This window comes from Labrus bergylta, chromosome 17, assembly GCF_963930695.1.
Source record: "Labrus bergylta chromosome 17, fLabBer1.1, whole genome shotgun sequence".
Classification (NCBI taxonomy): Eukaryota; Metazoa; Chordata; class Actinopteri; order Labriformes; family Labridae; genus Labrus; species Labrus bergylta.
In genome coordinates this window covers 24,814,564-24,827,941 of record NC_089211.1, presented here as the reverse complement: position 1 = coordinate 24,827,941, position 13,378 = coordinate 24,814,564, and the positions used below count along the sequence as shown (strand labels likewise).

General features: G+C 43.7%; 1 protein-coding gene across 2 annotated transcripts in view; it reads right to left on the bottom strand.

Moving 5' to 3' along the window:
• Positions 1–13,378, bottom strand: part of unc5da (unc-5 netrin receptor Da) — a 236,018-nt gene that overhangs the window by 18,823 nt on the left and 203,817 nt on the right. For both annotated transcript variants that reach the window (XM_065965749.1, XM_065965748.1), the window contains 2 exons: positions 11,541–11,625; positions 899–1,070 (listed from right to left, as the gene is read on the bottom strand). In XM_065965749.1, coding sequence (XP_065821821.1) covers positions 899–1,070; positions 11,541–11,625 — 257 coding nt within the window. The remainder of the gene's footprint in view (positions 1–898; positions 1,071–11,540; positions 11,626–13,378) is intronic.

The window sequence follows — 13,378 nt, the reverse complement described above, 5'->3', positions numbered from 1 at the left end:
TGATAACTGCTCTCATATCTGGCAAACCGAGGGGCGTCCAAAACGGCTGTGTGGGGGTGTCTTAAAAGCGCCTACCTGCTCTGGTCCAAACAAATCCAGAGCATTCAGGAGCAGAATCTAAAGTTAGAAGGAGGACATACTGGCTGCTGTATTGTTGTCAGAGAAGCCAGCACTTCAACATAGCATGTTTCCATAATGTCTGATCGTAATATGATATATATGCTGCTTTTAAAGGGCAACACTTCTTGTTTCAGCACGTCTTGCAGGAGTGTACAGAAACCCTAACAGCCTATTTCAAACCAGTCTTATACTACAGATACAGACGCCAATAACACATTGGCAAAACAAACAACTACAAAAAAAGAAAAACAGACACAATTTGCAGACTGTTCCAACATATTTGTCTTTTGTCCTCATTGTAATGTAAATTGTGTTTGTTGTGTTCAAAAATTCATTAACAGCTGCACCGCATTGAATGAATTCACACATTCATGAAAGAGGAATGCTTTAAAATACCATTATCATCTTATCAAGTGGAAAAAAAAAAGAAAGAAATGAATGTTTCAGTGACTAATAGCAGTCATTTGCATTCGCCCTGACATTTCTTTTGGATGTATGACAGCATGAGGTAGAGCTTGAAAGGCTGAATTTTTATGCAGAATGACAAATCTGAGCTGGCAACCCTGAAATCAGCTCCGCGCTCGCATGACTTCACTGCTGGATGAAAATGTTCATCAAAGTAAGTTGAAGCTGTTGTGTGTTGCTGCGTATTGATATTCCAGGCACAATGTGAAAGTGTGTTTGTACTCGTTTAAGAGTCTGCGTCGACGCCCCAGCAGAGAAATCTGGACCCCGATAATTACAGCTGAAGTGAGAGAGAAAGAGATAAACGGCTCACCTCCCACTTGTTGTCCTGCAGTTGTCTCTTTAGCCGGACGGTCCAGTTTTCAGGGGCAACCTCGGCACAATGGGCGATGGTCATGGCTATGGGACAGGAGAGGTCGAGGCCGGGCGGGCCGTACGTGACGGCGGGGCTCAGAAAGATCTCTGGAGCGTCGTCAGACACAGCACTGCACACACAGAGGGACAGGAAAGCACAACAAACATCAAATGAGCTCAAGATGATTGGGTTGAATGAGCTACTTTACACAGCGTTTTACAAACAGTATTACCTTTACCTTCCATGCAAACTTAAAGAGGACATATGATCCCCCTCCTCCCCCTTTTCAAACAGTCCCCCCTGTGGTCTAAATGAAACATCTGTGCTGTGCTTTGGTCAAAATATAACATGAATCAAGCACCAGAGGAGGTTTGTGACCCTGTATAAACCAGCTCTCTCAGAACGCTCTGTTTTGGTGTGTGTGTCTCTTTAAATGTAACAAGCCCCCCCTGAGTTTTCCTGGTAGACATCACTCATCTGTTAAGAGAATAAAAATTGCGGACCTGAGCAAAAGTTTTGTTCTAGGCCTGGGGTGAAGGTTTTTTTTTTTTTCTAGAATCCCACTGTGACATCACAAACTGAGTAAATTAGAAACAGAGCATTTTTCTCTGTGTTGTAAGACTTATGCAGACCACAAACAAAGGACTGGATGGGTTTATTTCACATTTTGTGGGTCAGTAGACTCTCAGGTTACCCAAATATATGTTCAACAACACTGCAGAAGTGGATTTTTCAAAATATGTCCCCTTTAAAAGTGTAATGTTCACATTTATCAGTTGATAAACTGAGTCTGAAATTGAAATCCTGATGTCTCTATTTCAGCCCATTTCTGACATTTCCTTTACGATTAAGCTTTTTCCAAAACCAGCTTTATCTGCTCGTTTGAACCTTGTGTTGGCTTTAACCCTCGGACGCAGAATTGGTCTGCTTCCCGTTGGACAGGCAGGTATCAAACACGGCGGTTAGCTTGTGCTAGCATGCGGTAGCTCGCAGTGTATACGTAGAAGCAGTAAACATACACACTACGCCCTGTAGTGGGCCCAGGAGGAGGGGTTTGAATGTTGTGTTTACAAGCTGCAATGAACAATGCTGCTGAGAGAAATGTACAGATTCTGTGGTATATGTTCATAACTCTATACACAAACTGTCCTCACTCTCTCCTGGTAGCTTTTTAGCTCCAAACATTGTTCCAGGGAGGGAACCATTTTTTCCTTTGACATAGAATTGTTTCACTTCTCTTTCAAATTTCACTACCAGATCTACGTAGTGCACCTTTAAAGCTCCTGTGAGGATCTTTTGGTTTGTGTTGATTTTGGCGCCCTCTGGTGGACAAAGCGTGTGCACCTCTAATCTCTTTGCTCATCTTCTCCTGTACACGTCTACATCCTGCTTTTTTCAACAGTAGAAAAATCACTTTTTCAGAATCTCTAATGTGAAAAATTTAAATAATCTGCATCGTGCTGTTCATCTTCTCCTCTGACGCCTACCCCCCTTGGCAGCAGATACAGGCATTAAAATATAAGATACAGAAAAGGATCAATACTGCTGCGTACAGCGCCCTCTGCTTGTATAGGTCACTTCAAGGCATCGATATTAATTTCATAACCTGATGAAAAAACTCCTCACAGGAGCTTTAAATTCCTCTTCTCTGCATTTTAATACGACCAAGAAAAAAAGAGCCGGCCGCCTTTTACTTTTTGAGACAGTATGAACATGAAGACATAAACAGCACTGCCTTAATGAATCACTGCTTTAAACAGGGCGTCCGTGTAGCAGAGTGTGACCCTTGCCTTGGAACAAAGTAAACTCAAAATCCTCGGACGCTCATAATGAATCAATCCCTGACTAGCTGACACACAGACGCACAGATAGGGGGAAGATTAAAGCACCAAGACTAATGGACAGTGGGGCTGGGGAGGACAGGCTCTAGCACACAGCGTGTAAGCTCGGCGGGTCGATGGGGCTTATGAAGCCCTGCTCTGGCCGGCCCGGTGACAGATTAGCTGGGCCGAGCTGCTCTTGGCCGGGGGCCCAATCTTGGCTGGAAGCCCTGAAGACTGAGAGCAATCAATGGGACCACCATCAGTCATGCAGTTGGCCCGGCTGGACACCTCACACATACAGGACACAATATTGGTGGTGTTGTCACCGCAGCAGCGTGGATATTTTCTCAGAGTCATTAATACAGCTGCAGCGGGGGGACAAACTGTGACATGATGCATCACAAGACGTGAAGTGGAGCCACACGTGTACGCACACAAACATAGGAGACACCCGCAGAGTGAGAGAGAGAGAGAGAGAGAGAGTGTGGAGAGTGTGATTTTTTTATAGGTTCCACTTCTCATGTTGACACATAAAAAACTGAACCAGCTGACTCCATATATAACCCGGTCAATAGCCGTGTCCCAGTCCAATCTTGCACTCTGATTCTAAGTAGGTTTCCTGTCTTTGGTTTTACTCACAATGGAGCGGAAATAAAGTGAATAGCCTCCAACACAGAAGCAACAATATTACAACTGTTAGAGGGGGTGCTGCTGTTGCACACAGTTGTCACATGAGGAAGAAGAATTGATCATTCAAAAATAAAATCTCATTTGATCTTTTAGTCGTTTACGTTTATGTGATGTTTAAAGTTTTTTATGTTATGTCTTGCAAATGTTCAAATTTAAATCACACTATTATAAAAATGACAATCCCTGCACACTGATTCTGCACCTCTGGTTTTTCCTTTTAACTATCCCTTAAACTGTAAAGGTGTCGAACTTGAACTCGGTCTTTCTCGGGATCTGAAGCATGCTTACTCGGTCTTGTCTCGGTCTCAGACTGTCTGGACTCCAGATTTTAAATCAAGACCACCACTGACTGATTGGTTATTTTTCCTGATCATTACTGTGATTTGAAGGAAAACACCTCTCTCTCTAAAAGAACAAATATCTTTAATTCATTTAATTCATTCAGTCCCTCGGTTACGACTGCAACCTTCCTGCTGAGATTTATGGTCTTAGTCTCGTCATGGTCTTGCCCTGCCTTGGTCTTGGTCTTGACTCGAGCTCAATCCCTGAATGTCTCAGTCTTGTCTCGGTCTTGGAGCACTCTGGTCTCAGGTATGTCTTGGTCTTGACTTGGCCTCCATCCCTAAATGTCTTGGTCTTGACTCAGTCTCGGAGCACTCTTACTCGGGTAAGTCTTGGTCTTGGTCTTGGTCTTGACTCGGTCTCAATCCCTAAATGTCTCGGCCTCGTCTTGGTCTCGGAGCACTCTGGTCTCAGGTATGTCTCGGTCTCGGTTAGTGTTGTCTTGACTACAACACTTTTAAACTCGTCTGTGCACGTCAGCAGAATAAAGAAACACAAGTACTTCTTTTAAAACCAGTTTAAAAAGCCCTTCTGCAGGGGAAGGATTTTTTAAGTATTTCCATTCCTGCAACAATTACCTGAAAGAAACACAACATTTTCTGTGTTAAAAAATAAAGAGGTGTGAGGGTGAGGTGTGTGTGAGTGTGTGAGTCTGTGAGTGTGTGTGTGTGTGTGTGGTTTCTTATTGTGAATGTAGCGTTCCTAGGAAACGCGGCATGTGGCTGATGACGTTGTGCTCCTGATATTTTAACATTTTCTGCACACTACTATTTCATGAAACTCTATTCTGTTCCACTCTTCCCTCTGTCCATTGGGTTCTCGGTTCCTCAGTTACCAATCAACACTAAAAAATTTAAAGAGGTTACGATCTGCTGTCTAAAAATAAGAATCACACACCCAGAGAGCGGCGTGGCCCTGCAGCTTCACTTTTGTGCTAATCAGCCCCCGCGGCTCAGAGGAAACCAAGGTTACCTGCTGCCGAAGCTATGCTAATTAGCCCCATTTCCTGTGAGCAAGATTAAAGGTGGTTATTTAGCTTCTCTGATTGTGCTTATGAGAACAAAGAGTTATCACTGCACAACAATGGTTAATGTGTAGATGGGTAATTGGGGTTATTAGTGAAGTCTCCCAATCGCACAACACAACACACCTCTTTCTATTATTCACCCCCCCCATCTCCCAACACAATAATTAAGAACATTTTGACATTTCCTCATTCCTATTCAACACTGTGTTTCCAGCTATTACAGTAGCAGTAATCGGAAATTTACCAATTAAAGACCTGACACTGAACTCTGAAGGTTTCATTTGAAGAGTCACTCGACTGAAACTAAAATAATTAACAAAACCCTGAAAGGAACAATGTGCGAAATATTACACAGAAATAAATCATAAAGTCTGTCCTGTGTAAATGTGTCTCTGAGTCCTGACTGTCTACAATGAGGGAGAAGCTCGAGTCCCGCTGGCTGTGTTGTTGTCAGAGCCGTGTTTACATGGACGGGACGGCCGGCTCCTCCCCTTGTGTATAAAAGCTGTTTTAGTCAAGAACTAGAGAGAAGAAGAAGAACATACTCACTGATTATTTGGATGTTAGTAAGAGTTTTTAGATCACGCTCATTCTGTGTCAGTTTACATGAAATGTGAAGCTACGAGCTAACTAAAGAGCGCTAACATTAGCATGCTGACACAACAATGTGAAGCTACGAGCTAACTAAAGAGCGCTAACATTAGCATGCTAACACAACAATGCAGGACACAGGTGATGTGAAGCTACGAGCTGACTAAAGAGCGCTAACATTAGCATGCTAACACAACAATGCAGTACACAGGTGATGTGAAGCTACGAGCTAACTAAAGAGCTCCTTTGTGAGAATGCGAGTGGAGAGGGGTTGGAGGTGTGTCTCTGGAGGAGAGCGGAGGCTTCAGTATGGAGGAGGCGTGGCCAAACAAGCAGTTTGTTTTGGTTTCACGCTGGAGCTCAAGGGCGACATCTACTGGATCAAAAAGTCACACATTCTTCCGAATTTTGAAAGAACCTCATAGTGCTCTATGAGGAGTGGGTGATTTCAGACACAGCCTGTATATTGATAACAGAGCGGATAACCATTATACACACAGCGGTCTCAACTCGTCAATCACAGGAAGCCACGCCCTGAATCACATCCCGCTTTAGCATCCACATGGCTTTAAACGGTTCCAGATATTCTTTTTGAAAGATTCAGTTTCTTTCTTACAAAAGGAAAGCTGAAGTGAGACGAGGAATGTGAGGAGGAGGAGGAGAGATGCACCAGAGGGACTCAGGTTGGAGTTCAACCTGCGGCCGATGCAGCAAAGCCTTTGCCTCTGTTCATGGAGCGCCTGAGACAAACAGGCGCTCCATGATCGGCTCCATAATCAACAACGGACATCATGCTGTGTTAAAAAAACACTTTCTGTTTGTAAATGAGATCATTAGCAAAATATCTAATGAGGTAATAAATACGATGATATGTAGGGTAATTTTCTCAGAGACATTTAGACGATCAGTCGGGCTTCATTGTGCAACCATTGGGAACTCCCCCTGCTGGCCGTTTGATAGAATGCATTCTGACAAAGCTCAATCCAAGAGGCTACATCCACTTCCAACACAAAGTCTGTGTGTTATATTGGTGCGGCTGAGGCTCAGTTGGTAGAGTCGATCCCCAGCTCCTGCAGCCACATGACCGACGTGTCCTTAGGCAAGACACTGAACCCCAAGTTGCTCCTGCTGCTTCGATGGCAGCCTCTACCATCAGTGTGTGAATGTGTAGGTGTGACCTGCGGTGTAAAAAGCGCTTCGAGTCGTCAGAAGACTAGAAAAGAAATATACCATTTATGCCCAGGAGCCATTAAGCAATCTTCAAACACCTATAAGCAACTTTTTTGTTGTTGGAATGGCCGAGATGAAGACAGAGCCTGTTGCCATGGATACCACTCTGATAAAAATTTGATTAAATGTTCTTTTTGGGTTTGCTAGTTGTGTATAAAAAAACCTTCTGCTTACTTTCATGTTTGCTACAACAAATGTTTGAGGAGCTAATGGTTCTTTCTTTCAGGTTTACAGTTTGTTGTATTGGAATCTAAAATCAGTGAAAGAAGAAGAATTACGGGTCATTTTAAGAAGATTTTACGAGGTTCAAGAGGCTAAACTTTTGGTCTGGTCTGACAGGAGAGCACACAAGACATGACTTTAAAAAATCAACCACCAACCAAAAAACTACAAAAAGGAAGTTGACAGTGAGGCGGGTACGAGTGACACCGAGGCGTCAGAGTAAAAGGTCTGCTCAAAGCCTCTCGACTCATTCACTTAAACGTGTGTAAGTCGCATCATATCAGGCGTTTGGTGGTCACATGGTGTGATTCCGTCCTTGGACTACCAACCATCCCCCCTGTTGGGATGAAGAACACGCACCAAACGAACTGCTACAGCCCACAGGATGAGCGGAAAAAACCTCCCGTGAGCACCTGAAACTGAGCCCGCGCCGATCGATTGGTTCTTGAAGAAAGCGTTGTCTTATGTAGATGGCCTCCGGGTTTTTGAACGGAGAGGAAAAAGGATCCAATTTCTCCTGCGGACTCTGCGGCTGTCAGAAGATAGGGCTTTTGACTGACAGCTCAGTGGTGCACGGCTCCTGCAGCTTTCTTAAACGACAGCCAGAGAAGTAAACAGCATCGGGCTTATCAGAGCAAAGCAGGAGCCTGGAGGGCAGCAGCTTGGCTTTGGATTGGGAGAGGCTTTAGGCGAGGGAGTGTATTACTCCTGCCCACTAACCGAGCTCTGCACCACCAGCCTTTAACTGACCTTTGATCTGTATCTTCAATAAATGAGCCTTGTAGACGCCACATGGTGCGGTGGAGGGTGAGGTCAAGTGACAGGTTATGATATTTACAATAAAAAAAACGGAATATGTAGTGCACCTCTCAGACCAAAAAGCTGCTCTGAATGCTTCACAATGAGCAAGAAAAACATGAAAACTGACAGAATGAAGAAGAAGAAAAAAGTGCTGTAAAGATCAATAGTAACAATTGTTTTGGGTGTAATTGACAAAACTTTTTCACGGATGTTGCAATGATAACAAAGGCCCAACTGGGGACACGAGTTGGAAATTAGCAATAGCTATATACTCTTTATGCAGCACATCCATTTCATGCTTTGTATTGAAATTATGTTAAATTGCATTGTCCCTATTAAATAAAAAAATTCAATTCAATAGAGCAGCAGGAGATTTCAGTGTTTTTGAAGGCAACTTTCTAACAAGAAGGACGCTTGGTCTTCAGTCATTAAGAGCTACATTCAATGTTTTCATGCACAGTTAAGTCGAGCTAATTAGATTACTGTCCTCCTCTCGGTATAAAAAAACTGTTGGAGAATCTAGAGACTCCACTAAACGCTAGTGCGATTTTTCACACTTAAATGTAGAAATCAAGTCTCTCCTCTGAAAATAACTCTGTGAGTCATGACTGTCTACAATGGGTGTAACACCCGAGTCCCACTGTCTGTGATGTTTTTAGAGTTTTCAGAGTCCTATCTTCAGTTTGTTTACATCGCCAGGACTGCCGGCTGACTCCTCCCCTCGTGTATAAAAGTTGTTTAATTGAGGGACTAGAGAAAAGAAGAATAACATACTGTACTCACTGCTTAACTGTGTTTCTAGATCACGCTCATTTCAGCTAAATTTACATGCAGTGTGAAGATACCAGCATAATAAAGATCGCTAGCATTAGCATGCTAACACAACAATGCAGCGCGAGTTGTTTTGGTTTCATGCTGGAGCTGAAGGGCGACATCTGCTGGATCAAAAAACCACATATAAAGCCTTTAAACTAGTTACTCTCGGACCTTCTTGCATTGACCTTGCTAATAAGTCAGCAAGCGAAAATTGTGATACACGCTATCCCTCTGGCTCAGGGGTGGGCAACTGGCGGCCCGGGGGCCACATGCGGCCCCCATCAACCCTCAATGTGGCCCTCAGGTTAATTTTTACATATAAACTAATTGGAAACATGAAGAAAAACATGACAGAATCTGCCATGAAATCCTGAAAACCAGAAATATGTCCATAATAATATTTGATCACTGGTATATGTTGAGATAAATTTGAGACATAATTGACTGTAATCGTTTTTGTATTCTACAATTTGGCCCCCTGGCAGTGAGAATTAAATGAATGTGGCCCTTGCTGTGACCAAAGTTAACCAGCCCTGCTCTAGCTTGTTGTCTTTTCCAACGGCTGACAACCTCCCAAGTTCTATTATATGACTGTTAGTACGAATTTTCATGAAATTCATTAATCTTGTAACTTCGTGAAATGTATTAATCAAGTCTGCCTACCACCTGTTAACACTCCTACCTTTAGGTGTCTGAAGCTGTAAACTTATATGAGTGAAGCACCTAAGTAGTAGCAGATCTATGTTTGGATAGGAGCCAAGCATATGTTGTCAGCAACTGTTTGCTAGACAGAGAGTCTACAGTTGTTACGTATACAAATCAGTGTCATGTCATCTTTATTGTTTTATGGTGATGTACCCAAATGGAAAGGAATATGTGGGTTGCACCTTTTTGACAGAATATAAGCAGCACTGTGAACACTGTTACTTGGTCAGCACTTTGTCAGTCAAGTGATTTGGAAGCATGCTTGTTTGATGAAGTTGTCTGACCTCGGCCGATTAAACGGTGTTATAATCTCCAGTCTGTTTCACGATTTCTTCATTGGATTTATACAAACAGAAACAACCCCCACCTAACAATGACATAAAATGCTGTTCTTATTCCGGGTCAAAGCCCCCCGCATTGGAACCTGGAGCACCCACAGAACGCCAAGTCCAGTCTGAGGTTCTGATTGAGGCCACCTCTAGATGTGTTTGTCTTACTTCAAGAAAGTGGACTCATCATGTTTACATGCTTTTTAAAAGTCCAGTTTCAGTCGGACTGACACAATAAATAAACAGTTTTTTCTTATGTCATGAGCGGCTCAGGTGTATCGTGCATGTGTTGGATGGAGAAGGATTAACGCAACCAAACCTGACCTGAATTTGAGCACTTTTATCCCTTATGGACACTTTTAGAAATATTATTTTTAACCGCCCAATACCTGACTCTAACTGTTTTATTTTAATTACTGACTTGTCACTGTAGTCATTTCAAGCTTTTAAATCATCTGAGTGTATATATTTTATTGTTCTTATTGCTCTTTTATTGATTTTATTTTCTGTAGTAGCTTTATCTAATTTCTCGTTGTTTATCATTTATGTATGTTTTCTCAGCATCATTGTAAACGAGGGTCGCCCTCAAAGATCTCTCCGAGAACTTAAATAAAGGTTGATGATGAAACAAAGCGCATGCCGAAAGTCGCCCCCAGCAGACTGAGGTGGCAGCTTTTATAATGACGGTGAGCACCGGGCCCAGGTGCTCACAGTCAGACTGACTGTGAGCACCGGGCCCAGGTGCTCACAGTCAGACTGACTGGACAGACACGCCTACCAATTACCAGAACCTGCAACACAAGAGAAGAGAAGACACAACCTGACAGGCCACAGGGCGGTCACACTAAACGTACTGAATGATCGGTTGGAACTAAAGTTTGTTTTTGCTTCTTCTTTCCTCTGATTCTGACTCAAACTGCACTCACACAGATTGTCACATGTTCCATTACTGTGTGCAATAACAGCAGATAGACATCAAAATGAGCTGCGATTTTTACATCTCCCCGTCTTTTCTACAGTTATGGACGTTTGTTTTCACTCTGATTTTCAGGCCACTTAACGAGACTCTCAGACTTAATCATCATGTTTGCATTTTTTATGATTTCCTGTTTTAATTAGAGGCTTCAACCGAGCTGCACGGTTTTAATTCCAGACGGCTCTGAATGGCACTTTGGATTCTCCCTCAGATGTATAAAAATGGAATTTCTCGGGGCGGCTTAGCGCTGTTGTTAAGGTGATATCTCACCCAGCAGGGTTTCACTCTAGACCTGCCGAAACGTTGATACTGTCTGCTGGAAATCAAGGACAAGAAAAAAGTGACTTGTGGCTGTCAGATAGCTTTCTGAGGCTCTGCTGGGTATAAGTCAAAAAGTATTAAGACTCTTTCTTGAAATGCTTCTTATCTATCTTAGCGTTTCCTCCTGAAGTATTAGCTTTTGTGAAATATCTCGACAGGAAAGGTTGCAGGAATGAACTCCCGCTTGGACGTGAAACTTTGCAGCGTGTAACATTCTGACGATTCTGAAAAATACAGAACAAATCAATACCACCTAGAATCATGACTTCACATCAAAGTTCACAATCCTCACCAGTCAGAGTGGAAACGAGATACTGTCACGGCCGTGTCTTGCAAACACAAAACGGGCTACCAACAGTCATGGAGAGTATCTCTTTCTCTGCGGAGACAGTTGCTTAAGGCGGGTAATGCAGTCTGTCTGCAGCTGCCAATGTATTTGTGACACATCATGTCGTCCCCTGCAGAGTCTGCGAGATGAGCAAGGGACCCCTCGCTGGGTGAGAATATGCCTTGCATCTGGGCGTGTGTAAACGCAGAGCACATGTGACTGCTGCATGAGTGGATCAGTGTGTGAACCTGTGCATGTTTGTGCCAAAAGAGAGAGAGAGAGAGAGAGAGAGAGAGGGAGAGAGAGATGAGCGGGAAAGGGAGGGGGAGGGAGGGATGAGAGGGATGTTGCGCGACGGGCTGAAAGATTAAAAAGCGAGCAGACTGCAGAGTCCCTCACCTGCTGTCCTCCTGGTTGATGATCATGTACATTTCCCAGGTAGTGTCTTCTGCGATCCCCCCGTGAGGCACCAGCACACTGATACCTGCAGAGGAGGAAGGCATGCAAGAGCCAATCAACACACATGGTCACACACTTATACACACACACACATACACACACCTGCCGGGCTGTCAGTTCTCCTTACTGGAAGGTGACAGCCGGAGAGGTGACGGCCCCAGAAAAAAAGGTGACGGAGGTAAGTCCCGGAGGCCTTGTGAATCAATGCTGCCAGCAGTCTTACTGTCGAGCGACACACACTCTCCGACTGACGCTTTCTTGGAGAGACACACACACAAGCGCACACACACAATATTGTACCGTATGATAAACAATTACTGCCAATCTACAGCGCAGTAGATAAAGCGCCTCCGGGGAACAGGATGATGAATGTAGGCCAGGGGAACGAGCTGCCGCCTGAACGGTGAAGCAGACGGCGCATCACAGGTTTTGCATCAAACAAATGTCCTCGAGGTGGACAAGTGCATGTTTGAAAATGTTAAAAAAAAAAACTAGAATCCATAATGCTGTTTTTAAAGAAATGTATCTGAAACGCTGCATTTACAATCGTCCGTAAATAAAGCTGTCCACACCTTGAGAAATGTTAATTTGCTTGATCTCGAACGCAGCGTTCAGTTAATAATGCCATCGCTGTCAAAGCCCCCACATTCAGAGGACGTAATTGTCCATTACATTTACATAAAATGGAAATTAGTCTTCGGTGCGTATAACAATACACGTAATTAGACATTAAGCTAACATAAAACGTCATAATGTGACTAAGTGACAGGTGGCGATAAATGTAACGAGTGCATTATTCATGCTCTGACATGAAATAATAAATACATTTTTTACATTTTACACATTCTTCCCTGCAGACAAACATCTTTAAAATGCAGCACCGTGGAGCCGTTTTTTACACATCTGCACTCCTGCACATTTCAAATTGATCTGGTTGTTCACACTTGAACCCCACCATCCCAGTCTGACCAGTAAGGGGGGGGCGAGGGGGTCTACTGAGGCAAGACATGACGTAAAAAGGATGACGCAGGAGTAGCAAAAGAGTTGGCCATACAATGTTATCATGTGAAGATTTTCTTCCTACAATTCACTTAGCAGACACTTTTATCCAAAGTGACGTACAACACTAATCCGTTCATACACCACCACTGAAGCAGTGGGAGCAATGTGGGCTTAAGTGTCTTGCTCAAGGACTTGTTGCTCAGCTTGGGATTGAACCCTTGACCTTCTGGTTGAGAGGCAACGACTCTACCAACTGAGCCACAGCTGCTGCTTTAAAAGTCTGCAAAAACCAACAGGACGGTCTGGTGCTATGGACCCCCCCTTTCTGTGCCAGTGTGTTACAAACCAAGGAGGCCTTGTCCTGGCAGCAGAGGCCGGACCATCGAGTAGATGGAGCTCCCCCCAGACCTTCAGCGAGGTGACCTGCATATAGATCGTAGGAGACACGTGCATGCAGGCTACGGCCTTACACCGTTTGGAGATAATAAATGTCACCACCCCCTCCCACTCACTCGAGGTCAATTCTCCTGATTATATCCTGCTGCGTCGCATATCAGCTCGGACTTGATGTGGACAAAAAATACTAAAGGGGAAACTCTGGATGAAGTCTGAGTGAAAAATTCTGCTGTTTGCGTTCACACATGCAGCTCACCCTGAAAAGATTTTCAGGAGTTTTGTGCAGGTGTGAACAAAGCTTGTGACTCATGAAGCTTTCTGCTGAATGTTAAAGTCACAGCTTCTCTGCGATTTGTTGCCTTATGCTGAAGGATTTCAGT